A 22,684-nucleotide genomic window follows, 5' to 3' on the forward strand; every position below is an offset into this window, starting at 1 on the left:
TGATGTTAATGCATCAAATATAAATCTTTAACCTTCTTTGTACAAGTTTTGACCTGTTTAATTCAGATTGTAACATAGAAAGATGAAGATGTGATTGACAATCATTTTCATAAGTAAAACCGCAATTGTGTATGACTAAATTGATTTATTTATGAGATGACAAAGAATTATCTCTCATTGCATAACTTTATATCACATAGTATGTTTGTACTGAGTTGATTTTTTTTTTTTGCAGAATATTGAAATGATTTTTGCATGTATTTATGTTGCCCTCCTTGATTTTGCAACTTCATCTGTCACCCTACCTGGTTCTAAAGAGGAATTCATTTATTATCAATTACAAAATTTTGCAATTATCAGTTACAAAAGGAATTTCTGTTCTGCCTAGCCTTGTTTTTTTTGTAATTAAGCAGTACAATCAATTTATAAAATTTTTGCACAAATGACAAATTAAATCATTATTAATTATTAAAAAAAAGCTGTGTACAAATATAATTTTTTGTACAAATGTAATGTTAAACAAAAATTAATAAAAGTGCCTAATTTAATCTTTAAATGATAAAATTTTATTCAATTTAATCCCTACATGATAAAATTTTATTTAATTCAATTCCCGTACTCTATAATTTTATTCAATTTAATCTTTATACTTTATCATTTTTATTAATTTGACACTAGCAAATTTTATAAAAAAAATTCAAAAAAAAAAAAATTTAACCTAACACGTCAACACTACATCATTATCTAACATATCAGTGCGCCATTAATGGTCAATTTCAACAGTCAATTTGAACAGAGTTAGACAAAAGGACTTAAATTGCACAAAACCTCAAAATAAAGACTAAATTAACTAGTTTTGAGATAGAGGGACTAAATTAACAAAAACCTTATAATACAGAGACTTATGGAGTCTTTTGACTAAAATTTTCTATAGAGATGTTACCAAGAACTTGAAAGCCCAAGCACATTTCTAACCATAGATTCTCAATGAAACTTTCATTAAAAAAAGAATCTTAATAAAGCTAACTGAGAAATCTTGCATGACAAACGTGGCGTGCATGAGGAATAACCCACTAACTGGTCAAAATCGACAACGTATTGGTGAGGTTTAGAATGTAACAATCATTGCAAAGAAAAACAATGTATAATTGAGAAACTCAAGTGGTCATTCTTACTTTTGCTGCTCTGCGTCAGATTCCATTCGCCCACTTTCTTTTTTGAAAAATTCAAATTCTTGGAGAAGTTTTGCCAGCTTTGTAGCATTCTCTTCTTGGATATGAGCTGGAACCTTTTCTTGATACCCAGATGCATTCATTATCTTCCTCAACTTCTCCTGCTGCCTGTTACAATCATCAAATTTCATCCTTTAAACCATTTACATATTGCACCACTACACAAGTAAAGACCACTGTAACAGTAACTTCTGCCAACTCTCTTGCTATATTGATATCCATCAAATCAAAGAAGAACCCGAGTATACATGCATATATCATTCTTAAATAGATAGCACTTACTTCAGTATTTCATCCATCTTATTCCTGATCTTCTCACGTTCTGCTTCTGCATTTAGAGCTCCGTGAACCTTAAGATAAACTTTAAGGTTTTCATTGACATTCTCAAATGCACATCCAGCTGGAGCCTCATCTACACCACTCAGTAGAACCTGCAGAATTGTCATTTGCGAAACTTAGAAATCACTCTAAACATTAACCATAAGATAATCTGACATTCTGAATTGAAACTCATGATATCCATTATTCAATATGCTGCAATATATAACAAGCATAAAAAACAGTAACCCCATAATAGAAAGATTGTTTAAAATACCTTTAATGATGATAACGTGGCAAGGGTTAAGATCTCTAATTCACAAGATCTAATGATTTCTGCCACTTCCTCATTTTGACAGAATGCAAAGGCAGGTAACCTGAATCAAATAAATTAATCAAATTTAGCTGTCCTTGATCATGTGACTTAAAATAAGAAAAGGACAAATAGATGCTGTAATTTATGTCAAGGCAATCAAAAAGAAGCTTCTTTAAAAATTAAAAATAAAAGAAAGAAGCTTCGCATATTTACCTTTCATTCTTCTGCTTAGCAAGCAGCTCTGCTCTAAGTGACCTAAAAGACCTTACAGTGGACTCCACTAGATCCATTTCATATTCCACCCTTTCATTTGTCCAACTCTGCAAAGGGGAAAAAATAACACCCATTGCACAAAAACTGAAATTAAATGTAGAACTTTTACAAATAGTTTGTTCCCAGTCAGCATGATTTTCAGTTGTCAGGATAACCAAAGCCAAAAGAAGTATTAGCTAAATGAATCTTGGCTTACCTCTATTGGTGATGGGTATTCACATATCATTATAGATTCCTTCCTTGTGTGGCTCTTTACTCCTGGAAGACGTTGCCACAGTTCTTCAGTAACAAATGGCATCAATGGATGAAGTAATCGCAGGCCACTTTCCAGACAAACCCAAAGAGCATCTTGTGCAGAATTCCTTTCAGAGGAAAAGGCTGGATTATCACCAGCAAAGTAAGGCTTGATTGCTTCAATGAAAATGTCGCAGAATTGATACTGCCACCATGAATACACACTGGTCGCAGCATCTGAGAATTCATATGCATTTAATGACATAACAGTTTTTGATATAGCCTTGTTCAACACTGAGAGTATCCAACGACAACTGAAAGGCATCGTCCCCAGATTTATGGTTGGTGGAGGAGTATAGTCATCTGGAAGTTTGCTCATAGCAAAACGAACAGCATTCCATAATTTGTTACACCATTGTCGATAGCCAACCACTCTTTGGATATCCAAATTTATTTTATCAGACTAAAATGAGAAAATAACAAAAAAAAAGTTAGCTGCCAGATGCAGGCTCACTTGAGAAAAATTCAGGATTAATATAAATTTTCATGCGAGTGGAAATAAATCATAATGGAATAAGCACACAGAAGCATGAACCTGAGCAGTGTAAGAAACAAGAGCAAACCGGAGAGCATCTGCACCACATTCAGCAATACCATTGGGAAAATCTTTCACCTGCCCTGCTTTGGCAGTGACCAGCTCATTAGGATCCAAGTTACCCTCCTCCAGCCTTTTGTGAAGACCTTCAAGTGATATTCCATTTATTACTTCAAGAGGATCTATTACATTTCCCAAAGACTTTGACATCTTACGCCCATGTGCATCTCGGATCATAGGATGTAAGTAAACCTGAAAAAGCAAAAATAATCAAGGAATCAATAAAGAACCAGAAGCACCATCGAAGGAGTGCTGTGTATAATTTAGAACAATAATGCACTCACCTTCCTGAATGGTATGTCACCTCCCAACATAATTCCCAACATAACCATTCGAGCAACCCAAAAAAAAAGAATGTCATGCCCAGTTTCAAGGACTGAAGTTGGATAAAATGCTTTTAGATCATCTGTATCATCTGGCCATCCCAACACAGATAATGGGAAAAGACCAGAAGAAAACCAAGTGTCAAGTACATCAGGATCTCGCAACATCTCAAATTTCTTCCCAGGAAATTTCTTCTTAGCTTCTGCTAGAGCCTGTTCCTCATCTCTAGCAACCATCCAGTGATCATTATATGCACCAAGTTCCTTCATTTCATCATCTTCCAGTGTCACATACCATGCAGGAATACGGTGACCCCACCAAAGCTGCCTTGAAATACACCAATCACGTATGTTCTCAAGCCATCTGCAATGATTGGAACCTATTACTCATGTTATGCAGCCAATATAATAAGATTATATAACTGAATTATAATAGAAATTAACCCCTGCCATTGAACCGTTTCCATAGAAAGCAACAGGAGTTATTAATCTAAAATTTGTAGAATCCGTAGTTTCCTTCATCATTTTCTTTAGGCTTTGCTTAATCAAATGCTGCAGTCTAGATCAAATATGAGAATCTGACAACATCCAACACAAAAAAGTCACAATACTCCAGGCAAGATTATATATTCTATTACACATTGGCAGCAAGCAAAAAAAAAAAAAATACTAAATGGGTACCTTTTCCATTCAGCAGTATACTGCTTTGGAATGAACTCAAGCTTCCTGTTTTCATCATCCATGGCTGCATCAAGAGCCTGCTTTGCCATGCTACTGCAATTAACATACCACTGGGCCTTTATCATCGGCTCCACAACATCATTACTTCTTGAACACAGGCCAAGTCGCATCTCATTATTTTGAGCTCCTCTATACAATTTCTAATGATAAGAAATAACTTCAAGAATTTGAGATCTTCCATGTGTGAAATAAGAAATTATTTAATGCCAAAAATGATGCATATACATGCATAGAATAAGGTGACAAATTGCACTGGTTTACAGCTTAAAGACTTTTCATGATTCATATTAAACACCCACCCAACCAAAACGAATGTATTTGATTTTCAGCATACATGATGCCATGATGCATGACATTGACAGGATTTTAGATTTCTTTTCCTTGTTTCAGGTTTTTTTTAATCATGCAATAATAAATCAAGTCTTCTTTAATCCCATAGAACCATCACTGTCTTATTTTCATCCAAACACTGACAACATTTTCCTTTTTTGGGGCTAAAGACAACTTAAACCAAAATTTACAGTTTAAATAAAATTAAGCAATAATTCTACTTCTCAATTTGCAACTCTTCAATAGCAAAATGCCTACATGAGAAGTAATGATGAAATCCCAACGGTTCAGAAAAGGAACCATAAATCCAGATGCAATCAGCATAACCCTCCCTTCTAGCAACTTCATTCTAGGCATGTTAGTTATTCTCATTTAATTATTATTTTTGCTGGCGCTGGGGTTTACCAAATATGTGATCCTAAGTAGAGAGCAATTGTAAAACATTGATCATGTAGCACATCCAGCACAGTATGAAAAGGCACTATTTTTTTTATGTTTGGGCCCCAAGGTGGGGTGAAAGGAGGGTAGCACACCCATAATCAAGAAATCTAACTATCCATATCACTGCAGCAGAGAAATTGATATTTATAAAAATAGCATGATCTCAAACTGAAAGATAAGTCTTCCCAGATACAGATCAATGATATCAAGCATACCTTCTTCTGCAATGCTTCAATCACAGCCTCACGAGCCTTAAACCGTGGCATTCCAGCAAATTCTGGTCCACCATTGCTATTTATTTTCCCATCATCAGTAAAAATGTTAATAAATTCAAGGTTATGGCGCTTCCCAACCTCAAAATCATTTGGATCATGAGCTGGAGTTATCTGTACAACATTGAAGACAATGAAAACAAAAATCACAAAACAAGGAGTGAAAAACATTTAATTATAGCATTTCAAAGTGAACAATTGAACTTTTACCTTAACTGCACCAGTTCCAAAACTCGGATCAACTAGAATTGCATCACAGATTATTGGGAGTTTTCTCCCATTGAAAGGATGAACTGCAAATTTCCCATGCAGATGACTGTACCTCTTGTCATCCGGATGAATAGCTATAGCTGTATCACCAAGCATTGTTTCCACTCTTGTAGTGGCAACAACAATTTCACCCAGCTCTCCCTCCAAAGGGTAAGCAAATGATGTCAATACACCAAACTCCACTGGCTTTCCGTAACCAGGGACCTTTAACAAAGTCCTTTCTTTGATGTCTGTATAATCTACCTAGAAACACCAAGCAAATTCAAGATATGCAGCAGAAGGTGCAGAAACAAAAATAACCTAAAGAAAATGACTTACCTCAATATCAGAGATAGCAGTTCGCAAGACACAATCCCAATTCACTAACCTTAGATCCCTGTAGAAGGCATAGAGAAGTCTAAGAGGCAATGTAATGATAAAGACAAAAGCTTATGTACAATCATAAAATATAAGAATTTTTGTTTTTGGAATAAGAATATATAAGATTTAGTACAGTGAAAAAGATATAACCAGTTAAAGCATGAAGACATCGTACAGCAATTCCCTTAGAAGAGAAAAGCCTTGCATAACACTTCCCATTAGTCAGCCAAATGAAATCAACTGGAAACAATTTCTTAAAAGAGTTTTCTTCAGAAAATCAGTGCCATGAGTACCATGGAAATATATTAAAAAACCATGAGAAAGATTAGGCACAACGAAAGCTAGAGTTCTGGGTTAGGTTTTTGATGTAACATGATAGTTTCATAAACATACTTGAATCTTGCGTCTGTTTGATTTATTTTCACCAGAAGGGGAAAAAAACACAAAAGATAGCAACAGATGAAGGAAATCCCTTTTTTTTTTGGTTATCTGTTGTCAGGTTACGTAAAGAAAGTGATATAATAAACTAGCAAAAGAGAAAAGATTCTAAAATTTCTTTTCTTTCCCTTCTACTGCTTATTACCAAGCCACCCCCTTGAGATTCTATTTTTCTTAACACTTTGAGTTATACAGGGTACCTAAGTAAATTCAAGATTTACCGTAATTGTTTGTTGTATTGATCTATAAGTTGCAACTAAGAAGATCTAAGTTATGAAGTCTTAGAATAAAGTATGTTCCCATGTAAAGCATACCTATAAATAAGACCCTCCTTATAAAGACGACAAAAAGCTTCCGTCACAGCCTTCGACCTCTTCTCGTCCATCGTAAAGCACTGAGAAAGTAAATAAGAAAACAAGAATGAAAAGCAGCAAGAAACACGAGAAGCATATTAATAAAACAACCAATGATGAATTTAACCATATAGCCAATAGCCAATATAAAGAGCACAAGTTTTACGCTTAAGCATGTCATTATGTTTTACCTCACGAGACCAATCAAGGGAGGCACCCATACACCTTAGCTGTCTCAGAATGGTAACACCATTCTCAGTCTTCCACTTCCAAACCTAATAATTATGAGATCAACAAAACCACAAGAATTTTACATATGCATAGGAAAATTAATAAGCTCCAACTTGATTTCAGAGTTCAAACTCATTAAAACTTTCAGAGCTAACACTTTTTAAAAGGCATGGGTTCAGAGCTAAACTCACTTCATTTACAAATTCTTCACGACCAACATCATGCCTCGTTAAGCATCTTTCACGCATTAGCTTTTTCTCCACAACCACCTGAAATATTCACATTAGAGTAACTTCAAGTCACACTTGTATATGACAAGCAAAGGGGAAAAGGGAGTAATTAAGTACAATGCAAAATTAAAAAGAAATGAATCTTAAGTTTCAACTGATCCAATTAAATACCAAAGGAACTCAACCTGTGTAGCTATCCCAGCATGGTCCACACCGGGTACCCACAATGCATTATATCCAGACATTCTTCTCCAGCGAATCATTGTGTCCTGCATGCAATAAAATTCACACATATATGAAACACAATGTAAAAGCCACCAAGCAAAAATGCAGTAGTAGCATTCTACTGTGCAACCTGTATGGCACTAGTGAGGGCATGGCCAATGTGCAGGGCCCCAGTCACATTTGGAGGAGGAAGAACCTACAAAGTGAGTCTAGTTATTAAAGAACCACAGATTTAGGTTTAAAAAATGGTAAATTCCAACTAGACTCATACAATCACAAAAGGTGATTTTGAGCTGCTTGCATCAGCCTGAAAAAACCCTGATTTCTCCCACCACGCATACCATCTAAACAAACAGAGACAAAGAATGCATAAGTTAAAAAAAAAAAAAATTAACTTTGAAACCAAACTAACAATCATCTATCCAGTGAACTTCCACACTTACGACTTCTCCACAGCAGATGGACTGTATTGTTTGGCCATCTGAGAAGAGAGTCTCTTTTTCTCACCCAAAGGAGTATCTGGATCCACAAAATCCTGTGGATTCTCCTCATCCGCTTCTCGCTTGGCATTTTTCTTTGCACTCTTTTTCGGAGCATTCGATCCTTGTTGTGCCTTGAACAAAGATACAACAAATGATCTTAAAATTGCTAAAACCAAAACTAACCGCATATACAACACACTTTCACAAGTTTGTAAGCAGATTTTCTTGCTGCTACCTTAAGTTTGGCCAACTCTGCTTTTTCTATAGCCTTGAGTTTCTTCAGTTCCTTCTCCCTCGCCTATCGTACAAAAATGAAGTAGGATTAAAGAAGGACACTTGAGACCAATCCAGGTTGGTATGATTATAACCTTAAATTAAACATTTCCTAATAGAAAATGAAGTAAAATGGAAAAGTAGAAAAGAAAAAACTTTTTCTTCTTTCTTCTTCTTGCGTTCAAGGTCTCCTTCAGTCTCCGGCTTCTTATCGGGTTGCTGAGACTGCAACTTCAACATAAAGAAAGAAAATCAATGAAACGAGATTTTGCGATTGATCAAAAGCAATGGAAAAAAAAGGTAACGAGATTTATTGAGTAGTAACCATGGCTGCGATGCGAAGTTGAGATAACGGCGCCAACAAGGGCTTTAGTTTGCTCAAAGAGAGTTTTTGATGCTTTAGGTTTGATGCATACAAGAAGTTAGCGTTTCGACACCGGGGTGTAAGTTATGGGCCAAGACAAGATAAACCCACCTCCTACGTTCGAAAGGAATAATTACTGAAAATGTTCGTTTTTCCTATTTTACCCTTAATTGTATTGTGTTTTTTTTTTTTGTTTTTCCGCATAGAAATATCGACCACGGGCAACCTGGAAGTAAGGGGTGCATGAAAACCTCCATCTGGCCAACCGTCAGCTGTTAGTTTAGGTCAGATACCTCCAGTTGCACTCGAGAATGTGAGGGAGGTGTCGACAAGTTGCCGCGCCAAATTCTACTCCAGCTTGGCTGACCTTGCAAGACAAGGCCGTCTCCGGTCTCAGCAGTCCTGATCCAGCCATTTAATGACGTTTTTCCTGCTGCTGGCAGCTTCGTCACTCTCACTCTCAGCTCCCCATACTCTCTCCTAAACCGAATTTTCAAAAGGACAAATTTGTCATTTTCATTCTTTCAGTGTTTTACATGAAGGGTTACTTTCCATATAATTTTCTTTTAGTCAAGTACATTATCTGTTAATATTTATTTTTTTATTTTTTAAATAATAACTATGGTGTATAAATTATAAATTTTCTAAAAAATATAAAATTGAAATTATTTTAATTATTTATTAATTAAAAATGTATAATATTAATTCAAAATGACAAAATTAATAAACACATTTTTCCAATGAACTAAAATTTTTTATACATTAGCAAATTAAAATTAATGATAACAAAAATTACGAATTGCAATATTCAATTGGGAAAGGCTAGAAAAAACAGAGCAGGAAAGGAAAAGCATTCCGGAATCAAAATCTGAAAATTCTCTTGCAACAAACAAAATTTTCGTCCGTAGAGAAGATGAATTTCCATATACTTGGTTCCTGACTTTACATTAAAACAACAATGCTACATGTTGGATACTCTGACTATATGAAAAGGAAAATGCAACCAAAGATTTTGGCATTTTGTACCATATTCCCTTAAATCTTTAAACAAACAAACATCATCTTAAGTAACATGTAAACAAGTAGACGGCAAAACTTATAGAACCCCTCCCCATCACAAAGGCTTTAGATATAATACTAACAATAATGTAGCCATCAGAAGCGAGCCTTCCGTTTCCGAGCTGTGTATTTGGTGTCTGGGGGCACAACATTACCTTTCCTTCTCATCTGTTCCTTCTTCCTCAACACCCATTCTCTGCCCTTGCCTCTCTTGTTTATTTTCTGCTTTTTCCTCGGTCTGTGCCTGTCTGAAATGCAAACCTGCAATAACCCCAAAAATACCACAACACTCATGAATAAGCACAAAATAATCATCATAGTGCATGCCACTTATCTTTTTATTTATTACTGCCTTTTCTAGAGAAAAGGAAAGCCTTGACCAAAAAAATGGCAATAGAGTGTGTGATATGATAACTCACCGTCCGATTTTCTTCTTCTCCGCTGCTCTCATCATCAGAGCAACTTTCTCCATCTTCACCTTTTCCATTAGGAATGGCTGTGCTGAGAGATGGTGGACCACAAGTGAGGACAAGGTACTCTTTTCTACTTTTGGTACTGGCAGAAAATTATCGTCATGTTAGAGTGGCAAAAAAGACATCATGAAAATACCAACCTTTCAATCCATTTAACAATCAGGATGTTGTATTGCAGCTTTCCATTGTGGATTTAGAATATTTACTTAAACTCATAAATGCATAGTTTCACTAAAATTACATTCCATGCATTGGGAGAAATAGAAGCTTCCCCACACCACCAAGGAAGACAGAATTTAATAGATAGACGAATGTAATATAAATAAATATGAAAATGCAAAGTATGGGAAATATATAAGGTGAAAAGAAGCAGAATACTAACATAAATATGCACAAAAGGACAAAACTGCATAAAATATAACCAGTAACAATGAGATGTTATTTCATGCAATACATTCCATCGCCTTACAAGAAGCCAAACAAATGGGGAATGAAAATCTTAATTCATTTAAACAAATGACTCAAATCAAATGGTCCACTGAGATGCATAAACATGTCAATCTAAAACAAGTTCATTGACAATGAGCAAAGGCACAGAAGGAAGTGCATGCTTTCATGGAATAAAGGCATCTCTTAGTACCTATGATAACTGTCTTTAACTCAGAGTATCCCTCTCCCTAAACATGCACACAGACACAAACAAATGAAGGCAATTTTAGAGCCAATCATAAAATTACTCACATAGAATTACGTCATACCTGTGTGGGAAATCAACAACCACACCACCAGCAAATCCAGCACGCATTGCATAACTCAAAATCAGCTCACGTTGGGCCAGATTTTCAGGATATACTTGGAGCACTGCTCTTGCTCCCCTTGCTAAGCATCTATATAATGATCCGAAAAAAGCCCTAAAAAATCATGATAATTATCAAAACACAATAACATGGCTGAAATACATATTCAATTTGCATGAATGGATGGTATTTTTTTTTTGTTCATGAAAATTAAGAAGAAAAGAACCACAACATACTTTAATCTCAATCTTGGCTCATGAGAGGACTTGTCAGCATTGCATAACCACTGCATGCCAGAGCAACATAAGGGAAAAAAAATTAGCAAGAAGAAAATGCTTTATCTACTTTGCTTGTAACCTATGTGTATACAAAACCAATTTGAAGAAAACCGCTTATGAAGGTTCTGAAAAGTTGAAACCATTGGTGATCATAAGTTGCAGGCTTAAATCACATTTATTCCTCCATTCATTTCTACAAATATTGAAGAGAAGTTATGCACAAAAAAATATCAATATTCCAACTCATTAAAAGTTCAAGAAAAATAATTATTTTTTTCTTCACAAATCACCAAACTAAATTTCAAAGACTTTTACTGGAAAACCATGAGGAGAAATTATACACTTAATTGCAGGGATGTAATCAAATTTAATACTAGAGTAAATACTTGACAATAATCCAAACTTAATTGCTCCTCTCATCATCTTAAATTTAAGACACAAATAAGACACAAAAAAAACACAAATCGTAATCTGCACTCTCACCCTATCCCTATGTTTTATTTGTTGACCATACATGGACCCTCAAGGTTATTCCGACAGGGGTTACAAAGTTAACCTCTTTAACGACAATAGTAAAATAGCCTTGAATTTTTATCATAAGGGAAAACAATAGCCTGGGTGTTTTCTCTTTCATTAAAAGGATAACCTTATAATGCACACTACAAACAAAGGAAATCTCATAAATAAATACTTAAAATAGAATCACAAGTAACTTTTAGGCAAAAGCAAAACAAGTGTGAATGTGCCATTCACCTAGAAATTATTAATTCAATGAACAAATTTGTGCACAAAAATGAAAGCAATGTTTCAAAATATTGCCAAAAAAAAAAAGCAACATTTGAGATCTTCAAACATATAAAACGCACTAAGGAGATACTAACATAAAGAGGCGTTGGAGTGTTAACTACAGGCATAACACCATTGCTAAAGATTTCTCTTAAGGACACCAATATTATCTAGTTGTCAAAGCCACATTAAAGGCATAGCTAATTTGTACACTTTTTTCTCTTCCCAAAAGTATAAAAAAGTTTCAAGTGTAAATCAATCTACTAGATATATACAAGGAAGCTCCTGCTTAATTAAAACAGGTAAAATTCTAAAGTTAAGGACTGAGAATAAAATAAGACAAGGAATGAACTTAGTCAAGAACTCAACAAAAATGTTTAAAGTTATAATTTAACATAATTCAATAGATTTGACAACAAATATATAAAAGGGCGAAGCAAAATATGAACCAAAAGCATACCTGAACAGCGGAGATACTTATAGCCCCATCGATAACTCCAGGACGAAGTCCTAAACCCTGCAAAAAAAAAAATATTATAACAAAGTATTTATTTTCAGAAAGATATATTCATATCATCATTTTAATTTGAAAAGCTTGAAATTGTTGGTAAATACCTGACCCATATCACCAAGTAATAAATCACCCTCTACCTCTTTTTCCAACGCAACATCTGGAAATAAAAAATGAAAAAAAAAACTGTTGCATCATATACTTTTAGAAAATAAATGAGTGCCATAAAAGTAAGTTTCAACAAAATTAAAATTTAACTTACTCAGCATCGAATGAGAAATATCTAAACCAATCCATTGGTGTCCATTCTCAGTTATTGTCTCCCCACTAAGCCCTGATCCACAACCTAAAACAAAAACAAATTACTCAAAATTAAAAGTCAAAACTTATGCATAATTTATTGTTTAATATTAATTTTTATATGGAGAGAGACTGAATATGTACCGATATCAAGGAGCAATCTGGGGACTCCATCGTCAGGCAAAGCGAGAAGCTCCAGTGCTCTCTCAGAAAGCTTTGTCTATTTTTCAAGAACCCAATTTTTCAAAGCTTTGTAATTTCAACAGGTAATAAATTGCTACCGAAAATTAAAAGAAAAATATTAAATTTCAAGTGAACCTGAATTTCGGCAATACGAGAAGAGGAAGTGTATTTTCTAGCCTCAGTATCGTCATAGAAAATCTCGGGCGGGGCTTGCAACTCTGGCCGACTCGACATCTCCTTCACTCACCCGTTTCTTACTTTTCTTCTCTTTCTGTAAGAGTAAATTTCGGTGAAAAGGGAGGGAAAGGAAAGGCAAAGTGGGTAAGAGAGAAGGAGGCGGTGGCCGTAGGAAAAACCTTCGACAGCAGCGTGAGGGAGGCTGAGAGAGTGAAAAGGTGGCTGGAGTTTTGGAGGTTAAAACACGAAGAAGATGAGAATGGCCATTTTCGAGGGTTTGAACCTTAAACCCTGTGTTGGCCCAATGATCCAAAAGATTGGGGAAGAAAGGCCCAAAAGAAATTTGAATTTCTTGAACAAATTTTCATGACGGGTTGGCGAGTAAGGAATGCTGATGTGGAATTTTACTTAAATAAAATCTATTTTTGGTTATCATTTATTCGATACATTATTTAAATTCAAATATCAAAAATTACCAAACATATAGACTTTTTTTGATAAAATTTTGAATTCAAACATTTATTAGTTTATCTTTTCTTTTTGAATTTAACCATAGTCCAAGGATATATATATATATATATATATATATATGCGCATAGAAATATTAGAATGCATTTCTTCAATAGAATTTCTTCTTTCTATTTTAAATTTATTTTAAAATAAATAATTAGAATAGATGATAATAACTTTGAAAACAAAAAGCCATTCATAAACCAAAAAAATAATTGATATAATTCAATCAAATTTATTTTCTCATCTTATTTTAAACATTTTACTTCATTTCACTATAAGTAGATTTTAGATAGCTCTTAAAAAAAAGGCCTAAAATGAAATTGGAAGAGCACTAGATTATAGAATATTTTTTAATATTGTACTATCTACTGTTTACTATATAATGAATCTTCTGTATAGAGGGTTCTAGAGTTTGAAACCTGTGTTGGTCTTTTGATATTTTCATATGAGTACTTTGGATTTGTACATGAAAGCTTCCCAAGTACTCTTTCTCTTTTGTTAGTTTTCTCCTTGTCTTTTTTTTTCCCTCCTACACTTCTGTTGCCTAGGGCTTTCTTTCTTCATTATCCATGTTGTTTAAACCATCGTTGCAGAGGAAGAAAGAGACATAGAGTGAAAGTAGAAAGGGGGACAAAAGGGGAAAGAAAAGGAGAGGAGGACAAGGGAAGTACGCTAGAGCACAGTTCCCTATCGACTAGAGAGGGGAAGAAATAAAAATAGATGAAGGAAAAGAAATTTGTGTTTAGTCTTTTTACTTTTACTTCTTTTTTTTGGAATTTCAATTTTTTTCTTGATTTCCATTTTTGGTTATCTCTCCTTTTTTTTTTCTTAGTTTAATAATTTATTTTCTCATGGTTTTTGAATCCTCCTTCTTTTGCCCATCTCAAAGCTTTTAGAAGAAAAAATTAGACATAAGGGTCATTTGGCTATTACAACAAAGGTACCTCTCTTTTAGTTTTAATATTTTAAGTACGATTTCAGTTTCACCTTCACTAAAAGTTGTTTGAACATGGTTATTGATGATTTGGTCCACAACTCCCTTAGCCACACTTTTTCCTTTTTGTAGATTATTCAGGTCTCTTTTTTACGCTTTGCATGTTTGAACATGGTTATTGATGATTTGGTCCACAACTCCCTTGGCCACACTTTTTCCTTTTTGTAGATTATTCAGGTCTCTTTTTTACACTTTGCATGTTGATTAAAACATGCATTGTGAAAGTGAGCTCTTTTTTTTTTTTGGATAAAGTTTTGAAAGTTTGGGTGTTTGTTATTAGATGAATACTTATATATTACTTTTTATATTAAGCTGAAATTATATATTATGACTTTTTAATTTTTGCAAACTCTTTAGTAAATATTTATCATCAATGTCGGACCTGGGTTTAAGTTGCTAAGGAATACTGTAAAGATATTTCTACATCCTAAAACGACTTCCAAGATTTATGTATGTTAATATTTTTTTACAATATTTTTGAATAATCTAACTTTCCTTTTGTCACGATCTAGATTCAAAGTTATGACAAGCGTAAGAGCATCTATGGGAGTGACTCTTTTAATCCATGCAAATCCAAGATAGTAAATTATTTAAATACTCATATATGCTTCATGGGACTTATCACTATGAAATCATATATAAAACAATTATAAACATGATAACATTGTCTATCATAAAATATCATATCAATTTGCATGTGAATGTGCTCATAATATAGAAGCAACATACATAATAATCCAAATATAAGCCATCTTATGGCGAATACAAGCATGAGTCATCTCATGGCAATCATCCATAATATCAATTATTACATCATAATCAAAGCCAAAATCCATAACAGTCAAGTACGAATGATTGGACTAGATCAGACCAAACCCAGCAAAGTATGACTCAAGAAAAAAGATTGACGCCTACTGGATGCCATGATGATCACCTGCCAACACTGACTATAGAGATAGCTCTTCCTAAAGGACAATGAGCCAAGCAATCTACTGATATAAAAAAACAAGTGTATCTTACATGTGTAAGTTATAAATAACTCCATAAGCAGATACAAGGAAAGGGAACAAGTTAATAGGGACGAGTATTTATCAAAATACACTTTCAAAATATGCAAATAACCATTTATTTTATGTTTGCAAACCCTACCTTTTCAGATGTAACTATAAATGTGAATCTTGCTTTTTCAAGCGTCATCATATAACAATCTAGCTTTATCAAGTGTATCAAGTATCCACAAGGTCTCCATATCCATTATCATTCAAATGAATCAAGAACCAATTAATCCCATAGTTTCCGAGCCCATTGTCTTTCAAATAAATCAAAAAACATAAGTCTATAACAACTCCAAGTTCGTTATCCTTCAAAAGGTACAAGGATACCTAAATGTTTTATAAAACATCATTTGTAAAATGGTTCATAAACCTTTAAAGCAATATTTATTGTTTGGAAACCAATTTAAGAAGTTTGTTTAAAAAGTGAGTTAAACATCAATCATGTAGTGTTTCGAACATAAATCAAGGTTTTCAAAGATTTGGTTATAAAACAAATTCATTTTCCTCTTTACAAAACATTTGAAAATATTCAAGTTTCAAAATAAGCTTGATCCATCAATACATAGGTTCCATGTATCGATAAATTGTCTCGTCTATTGATAGATTGGTCGAATCTATCAATAAATTTTACACATAATGTAAATTCAATCTTTTTTAAATAAATCTATCGATACTTCCTCAAAAGTATCGATAGATACAACATAGAATTCAATATTTTAGCCTATAACCCAACGCTAGGACCTCATCCAAGACTTTCATTCATAGTCAAGTAATCAAAGTTCAATCAACAAAACAACAGTATGCATAATTTAAGTCCAACACATTAGACATCAACTCAATATAACCATGAAGCACTAGCCTAGGATAAATAAATCACCTAATGTCATCTCACTAGAAAGGTCCGGTACATATAGTCACCGACCATAAAAGAAAAGGTAGAACTCCATTAACTACAAATACCCATCGAGTCTTAGGAAATTACCTCTTTAGTGACTTTAGCTGTAAATCATTATGCACAATGGCTAGCATCTATTATCACTAGCTACAAGCCCTTATCCCAATACGCTTCACCAATCACAATATAAATAATTCATTGTTCAAGATGCAGTTCAATCAAAAGGGTGAATCCAATCACCAACATATCATGGAGGTTGAGACATAACAAAATCGGAGTCAATCAACCATATCAATAATCTCAAAAATAAATGACCATAAATACCATGGGCTCATTAATGAGAAATCATTTCTTATATCAACATTAAAACCATCAATTATACATCAATCATAGACAAATGAGATATATGAGATGTAAAGGTTTGAAAGGTTTTTTTTCTATTCTTAAAATTAATACATATTAGACATATATACATAATCTATAGCTTTCATCAAAACATATTTGCAAACCATTGTTCACATCACAAACTCATTGATATTCATTTACATGTAAGGTTGTAGAATAAGTATGCCTAATTATATTAAAATAATTAAAAAGGCCCCATCTATCTACCTTGATGAAGAATGCCTAGCTCTCTTGCACCTTTTGTCGAACACTCAATTTTTCAAAAACTCAAACTTCCTCCACAACGCCTATCACAAAGTTTCCATTCTTAGAATTTTCCTTGAGTGTTCTATAATGTTGGATTCTAACAATTATTTGGCTTACTTCACTATTGGAGTAACGTTGTTGAAAGCATGACTTTGGCTAAAAATGTTGTTGAAAACATGACTTTGACTGAAAATGTTGTTAAAAATATTGAAATAAGTAATTGATGTAAATAAGGAATGTCATAGATTCACTTGCGTTAGTTAATGGTTGTTTTGTTTCATATATTTTATTTTTTGTATTTTTGTTTCCTATTATCACATTTTCTTTAAAATTTTCTTTGTTATTAACTTTTAGAGTTAGAAGTAGTCATCTTAGCTATTTATGCTGATTATTCGCTTTTTAAGAATATATGCTCTCCATAATTGAAAAAGTCAAAGAAAAAAGAAATTGACTTTTCAAATGATTATATCTGTATTTTAATAATTTAAAAGAATTTCAATTTTTTATATCTTCGAAAAACATAAATTTGCTTTATATGTGTGTATGTGTGGATGAATATTCATATATATTCATATTTTAATTCATATAATGAAATTGTTGGATTTTCATATGTTATTTGTAACATATTATTACTATAAATCCAAAAAAAGATAAACAATTGTTGGGATTGCATATGTTATTTGTAGCATATTATTACTCTAAATCCCAAAAAAAGAGGATATAACTTATAAAATGTATATGTGGGCAATAGCCTCCATACAATTTCATTTAAATGTTGGGTTCATATTTGATTTCTTTTTAATGTTGTCTTTTAGGATAGGGTATAAGAAAGTAATGAAGATGGAGGGATTTAGTACTTACTGCATTTTACCTATACACAATTTCATTTAAATGTTTTATTTATATTCGATTTCTTTTTATATTGTTTTTTAGAATAGATTGAATGAGAAGTTGATAAATATGAGAAATATTCTTACCGTTTGTTTCAAGTTGATAGAGGTAATTTTTGTTTTATGCTATTAGCTATTTAAAATGGAAGGTCATAATTAACCCAAACTTCAAAGATGAGCCCACACTTCTTGACAGTTTTTTTTTAATTTTCAAATTTGATTTTTCAAATATTAGTTGATTTCTCATGTATTTCAATTATTTGTTTTGGTTTTGTGATCAAAATGACTTATTTGAGTTGGTACATTCTCACAAATTTCAAGTTATACTTTGGAAGCTTCTTTCTCTTCAATTTTGATGATATAAAATTTATGTTAATTATTTTTATTTTGTTTGTTTGGCTACCAGAGGAAGAATTGTCTTAGTTCAAGCAAAGGAACTAAAATCTTTTCCTTCAAGTCAACAAGAATTTATTATTGAGTTTACAAAAATGATGATATTAACAATATTATTATGTCTAAATTATTATAAATAACTTTTTTTTTGTAGATTGAATAATAACTTCTTTATAAATAAATAACTTCATTTTAATTTCTTTAAACAATCTACAACAATGATCACTAACATCAATTTTTCTATTCAATTTCTTGTACAATTGTTTATAAAATTTTATGCACCCACTATGTAGTGCGAGTGCTCTTATAGTTACTTCAAAAATTATCATCATTACATATCACTTAAATTTCATACAGTAAATCTTAACTCTTAAAAGTAGCTAAAGAGAGAATAAGATATTATTTATATTCAAGATTTCAATTAATTTTATTTTTAATCTCTATGTAGAGAATTCTAATATTTGAGAAACTTATTAACATCACTTCTAAGTTGTAATTCTTAACTATAATTATGTTGAATCATTAGTAATAATCAATATAATAGAAATGAATTTGTTAATTTTTTATATAAAAATATTTCTAAATTAGTAAATGACTTTTAATTAACTTGTTTTTTCCTTTTTATATTGTGTAATTATTTTTTAAATATTTACTTTTATGATATCAAAAATCAAAATTAAAGGAATGTTATAAGTTGATGAAAACGTGATTTTCAATAACTTAATTAAAATTGATAAAATATGGCTAGATCTGAATTATCTTTTTACTTATGTGGTTTCCCTTTCTAATATTTTCTTTAGTTTTTTATCAAGTTGTGATGCTCTAAATCTCACATTGAAAATACGTGAGAATCCATAATGATATATATGTTAAAGACCTTAATCTATACTTGCAAGACACCTTCTATGGATAAAATATGGACCATTCGAGTCAAAGCAAACAATACCTTATAAATTAGTTGTGAGTCTCCAAAGTTAGTATCAAATCACTCATCGACCAAATTTGTGGCAGCTTAGCGTTACATGGGGCAACTTACTACATTGCATGCGCGCAGTGGGTGCTAACCCGTTAGAGCCACCTATACTTGCAAGGTGCATTTTATGGATAAACTTATGAGACTTTTAGGTTAAAATAAATAACACATTGCAAGTTAGTTAAGAGTATCCACATTGCAACCAAATGGGTCACATTGAGAAAATATGCAAAGCTAAAGAGGCTCAAATTGATGAAATGGTGGCTGTTGAACAATAAAAGGATTTTGAAGAAAAGGTTTTGTTCATGGCAAAAAACTCTAATAGCTTGAAAAAGAATGACACTTGGCTTATAACTAGTGGATGTTCAAACCATTTAACGAGGAACAAAGAAAATTTTATCACGATGGATAGCAACTTCAGATCAAAAATAGAGATTGGCAATAGAGATTTCTTGCATATTTATGGAGTAGGAGTTGTGGCGGTTCAAACAATCTCAGGATGAAATCAATCTCCAATGTTTCTTTTTTTTTTTGCACCAAATGTGAGTCAAAATCTCTTTAAGTATGGGTCAATTACTTGAAAAGGAGTTTCTTTTGGTATTCTTGATCCCACTGGTAAAGAGTTGTTAACTATGGGAATGAGAAATAAATGTTTCCCTTTTAATTGCATGAAAGTTGCACGCAAAGCCTATAAGTGTACCTTTGTTGATGTCGAATTGTGGATATAGATGACTCAGCCACATGAAGTATGAGTCATTGAAATAAATGGCTTCTTTTAACCTTATTGAAGGTCTTCCAAGATAACACAAACCAGTCGTGTATATGATACATGCTAATATGGTAAACACAACTGCACTCTATTTCCAAAGATAAGTAAATTGAGAACTACTCAAACAGTGCATATCGACATTAGTGGGCGTATGAGAACATTGTTACTAAATGGAAGTAGGTTTATCTCTTATTTATTGATGACTTGTCAAGGAATGGATGGGTTTACTTTTCTCAAGCATAAATTTGAGGCTTTAAGTAACTTTATGAAATTCAAGACTCTAATTGAGAGTCAAGTGAGTAAGACAATCAAAATCCTTCTAAGTGACAATGGCACTGAGTTTACTTCTCTTGAGTTTGAAAAGTACTTGACTCAGTTTGGTGTTAAACATTAACTCATTGTGTTTTGTAGTCCCCAACAAATTGGAGTTTCAGCAAGAAGAAAAAGAACTTTGATGGAGAAAGCTTGGTGTTTATTATTAAAGAAGAGTTTGACAAAGATTTTTTGGGCAAAGTTTGTCAACAGAGAAAACTACCTTTTAAACTTTTCTCAAACTAAAGCCCTTGGAAGCAAGACCCCACATGAAGTCTGGTATGACTCCAAATCCCTTATATCTCATAAAAATTTTTTTGTTGTGTATGTTATGAAAAGGTGCTTGATGAGAAGAGAACCAAACTTGATGCAAAATTTGACGTAGCCATACGTCTCGGCTATAATGAGCTATCCAAGGGATATCATTTGTTTATTAAAGCCAAAAAATTGTTTGTGAGTAAGGATGTTAGATTTGATGAGAATATGAAGTGGAATTGGGAAACAACCTTTGTTAAAAGTTTTGAAATAAGAATGTTGTAACAACTATGGTACACCAAAAAGAAATAGAGAATGAAGATGAAAATGATGAGAGTTTTGCTATTAGAAGAACCCGGTCTCTTCAAGACATTTACCACATGTAAAATTTGGGTTTCATGGAAACAAGCTCTTTTTCAAAAGCCATTTCCGATGAGTAATGGAGACAAGAAATGCAAATAGAGATCGATATGATAAGGAAAAATTATTCTTGGGTCCTATTGAAAGACAAACTAATAAAAAGGTGATTGGAGTAAAATGGGTGTATAAACCAAGTTGAATGTCGATGGCTTGTTGAACGAGCTCAAAGCAAGGCTTGGGGTGAAGGAGTACGCATAGACATATGGTGTAGAGTTCTAAAAGACATTCACTTTAGTGGCCAAGTATGATACTATAAGGCTTTTGGTTGTGCTTGTGGCTAAATAAAAGAGCTAGAACTATATCAGAGGATATTTGTATAAAACAACCATAGGGGTTCTTGGAAGAGTGCAATTATGACAAGGTTTGTGAACTCCTCAAAGCCTTTTATGGTCTCAAATAGGCTTTTAGAGCCTGGTACAAAAGGATTGATGGTTATTTGAGAGCCAAAGGGTTCAACCGTAGTGACAGTAAACCTACTTTATATTTTAAAATCACCAAGGAAGATATCAAACTCATCATATCTCTATATGTTGATGAACTCTTGATCATAGGACCCGATGATGAACTGTTGGAGGAGTTCAATAGTGTAAATGAAATCTAAATTCGATATGTTAGACTTGAGGGATTTGTCTTATTTCCTTGGTTTGGAGTTTTTTCAAGGTTTAAGCTTAATACTAGTGCACTAGATTAAGTATGCCAGAGAGTTGCTGAAAAAGTTTAGTATCGAATCTTGTAAGGTTGTTTTGACTCCTTTAGCATTCCATTGTAAGCTTGTAAAGGATGATAGACAAGACAAAACTCTAGTTGATCTCAAGGATAAGTTTGAAATTCTCAAAACCAAATTAGAAGTCTTTAAGGTTGATCTGAAGGAGGTGTGTTGAAAATGAGACCAACCTTAGAGACCTTTTTGCTATATTTGTTGATGGCGCCAAATAAAGTTTAAAGTTGGAGAAGAAGAAGACCCAAGTTTATGTTGCATGTGACTTGATACAGAGCCAATTTTGTAGATGTCTTGTTTTCTATTTCATTTCCTAATATAGATTATGTGTCATGCTAAGGATGGCGTGCTCACTTTATCTTTGTTTTATTTAGTTTTATTCAGTTTTTTATTGTTAATATCATGTGGGAAGGGCAAAACCATTAATGAGTTGTTGTGTGCTTGTTCTTGTACTACTTGAGCAAATTTCTTCTCTCGATTTTTGTATGAAAAATTTTTCTTTTCACTTTGATGAGCTTGTTAAGATGGTGGATATTCTACCAAACCACCAAAGCGACAAAGGGTAATTTCTTTATGTCCTTCAAGTGGTTTCTTCCTTCTTTTTTTTTTTTTTTGACAATGAGACTTTTCTTTACCAATCACCTTTTACTTCACATAGAAAGAAGAATGATATAAGTATGTGATCCAAAAACCAAACCTGTTCTTAGAGCTGGGTTGAATAGGCAAAATGTTTTCCACCTCAACGGCTCAAAACATCATAGGAAAAGTTTATTTGCTCATTGGTTATATCCAAACTTATTGCATAGTCTTGTCTCCAACATAATTGCAGAAAGTAAAATCACATCTCTTGGTACATCAAAATCAACGGCCTGGTATTGTGGCAATTGACATGAAAATAATAACAAGCAAGTTTTCTTTTGA

General features: G+C 33.0%; 2 protein-coding genes across 3 annotated transcripts in view; both read right to left on the reverse strand.

Annotated features, from left to right (window-relative positions):
* Positions 1-8,443, reverse strand: part of TWN2 (valyl-tRNA synthetase / valine-tRNA ligase (VALRS)) — a 10,648-nt gene extending 2,205 nt beyond the window's left edge. Inside the window, exons 1-21 of the mRNA XM_021419794.2 lie at positions 8,323-8,443; positions 8,154-8,228; positions 7,960-8,022; positions 7,686-7,855; positions 7,514-7,586; positions 7,373-7,438; positions 7,203-7,286; positions 6,979-7,056; positions 6,748-6,831; positions 6,518-6,597; positions 5,724-5,781; positions 5,346-5,648; positions 5,079-5,249; positions 4,033-4,232; positions 3,313-3,715; positions 2,969-3,220; positions 2,336-2,836; positions 2,080-2,186; positions 1,828-1,927; positions 1,515-1,663; positions 1,176-1,340 (exon numbers count right to left, since the gene is read on the reverse strand). Coding sequence (XP_021275469.1) covers positions 1,176-1,340; positions 1,515-1,663; positions 1,828-1,927; positions 2,080-2,186; positions 2,336-2,836; positions 2,969-3,220; positions 3,313-3,715; positions 4,033-4,232; positions 5,079-5,249; positions 5,346-5,648; positions 5,724-5,781; positions 6,518-6,597; positions 6,748-6,831; positions 6,979-7,056; positions 7,203-7,286; positions 7,373-7,438; positions 7,514-7,586; positions 7,686-7,855; positions 7,960-8,022; positions 8,154-8,228; positions 8,323-8,325 — 3,185 coding nt within the window. The 5' untranslated portion in view covers positions 8,326-8,443. The remainder of the gene's footprint in view (positions 1-1,175; positions 1,341-1,514; positions 1,664-1,827; positions 1,928-2,079; positions 2,187-2,335; positions 2,837-2,968; positions 3,221-3,312; positions 3,716-4,032; positions 4,233-5,078; positions 5,250-5,345; positions 5,649-5,723; positions 5,782-6,517; positions 6,598-6,747; positions 6,832-6,978; positions 7,057-7,202; positions 7,287-7,372; positions 7,439-7,513; positions 7,587-7,685; positions 7,856-7,959; positions 8,023-8,153; positions 8,229-8,322) is intronic.
* Positions 8,444-9,222: 779 nt separating this feature from the next.
* Positions 9,223-13,163, reverse strand: RID2 (S-adenosyl-L-methionine-dependent methyltransferases superfamily protein). Of its 2 annotated transcripts, none has more exons than XM_021420805.2 (9): positions 12,884-13,163; positions 12,710-12,785; positions 12,528-12,611; positions 12,370-12,425; positions 12,215-12,271; positions 10,927-10,976; positions 10,652-10,780; positions 9,840-9,975; positions 9,223-9,681 (listed from the first exon to the last, which is right to left on the reverse strand). In XM_021420805.2, exons 1-9 carry the CDS (start codon positions 12,980-12,982, stop codon positions 9,517-9,519), a joined length of 852 nt encoding a protein of 283 aa, XP_021276480.1. In that variant the 5' UTR covers positions 12,983-13,163; the 3' UTR covers positions 9,223-9,516. The 2 variants fall into 2 exon arrangements, with proteins under 2 accessions (XP_021276480.1, XP_021276479.1); XM_021420804.2 differs by having other exon boundaries at positions 10,652-10,804.
* Positions 13,164-22,684: the final 9,521 nt, after the last annotated feature.

This window comes from Theobroma umbraticum, unplaced genomic scaffold (genome assembly GCF_002168275.2).
Source record: "Theobroma umbraticum cultivar Fairchild unplaced genomic scaffold, ASM216827v3 scaffold_56.0, whole genome shotgun sequence".
Taxonomy (NCBI): Eukaryota; Viridiplantae; Streptophyta; class Magnoliopsida; order Malvales; family Malvaceae; genus Theobroma; species Theobroma umbraticum.

Coding starts and splice junctions, on each gene's coding strand:
- RID2 (XM_021420804.2), bottom strand. CDS start 12,982: ATGTCGAGTCGGCCAGAGTTGCAAGCCCCGCCCGAGATTTTCTATGAC. Junction 12,426..12,527: donor TATTTCTCATTCGATGCTGA/GTAAGTTAAATT, acceptor TTTTATTTCCAG/ATGTTGCGTTGGAAAAAGAG. Junction 10,805..10,926: donor GAGCCAAGATTGAGATTAAA/GTATGTTGTGGT, acceptor ATGATTTTTTAG/GGCTTTTTTCGGATCATTAT.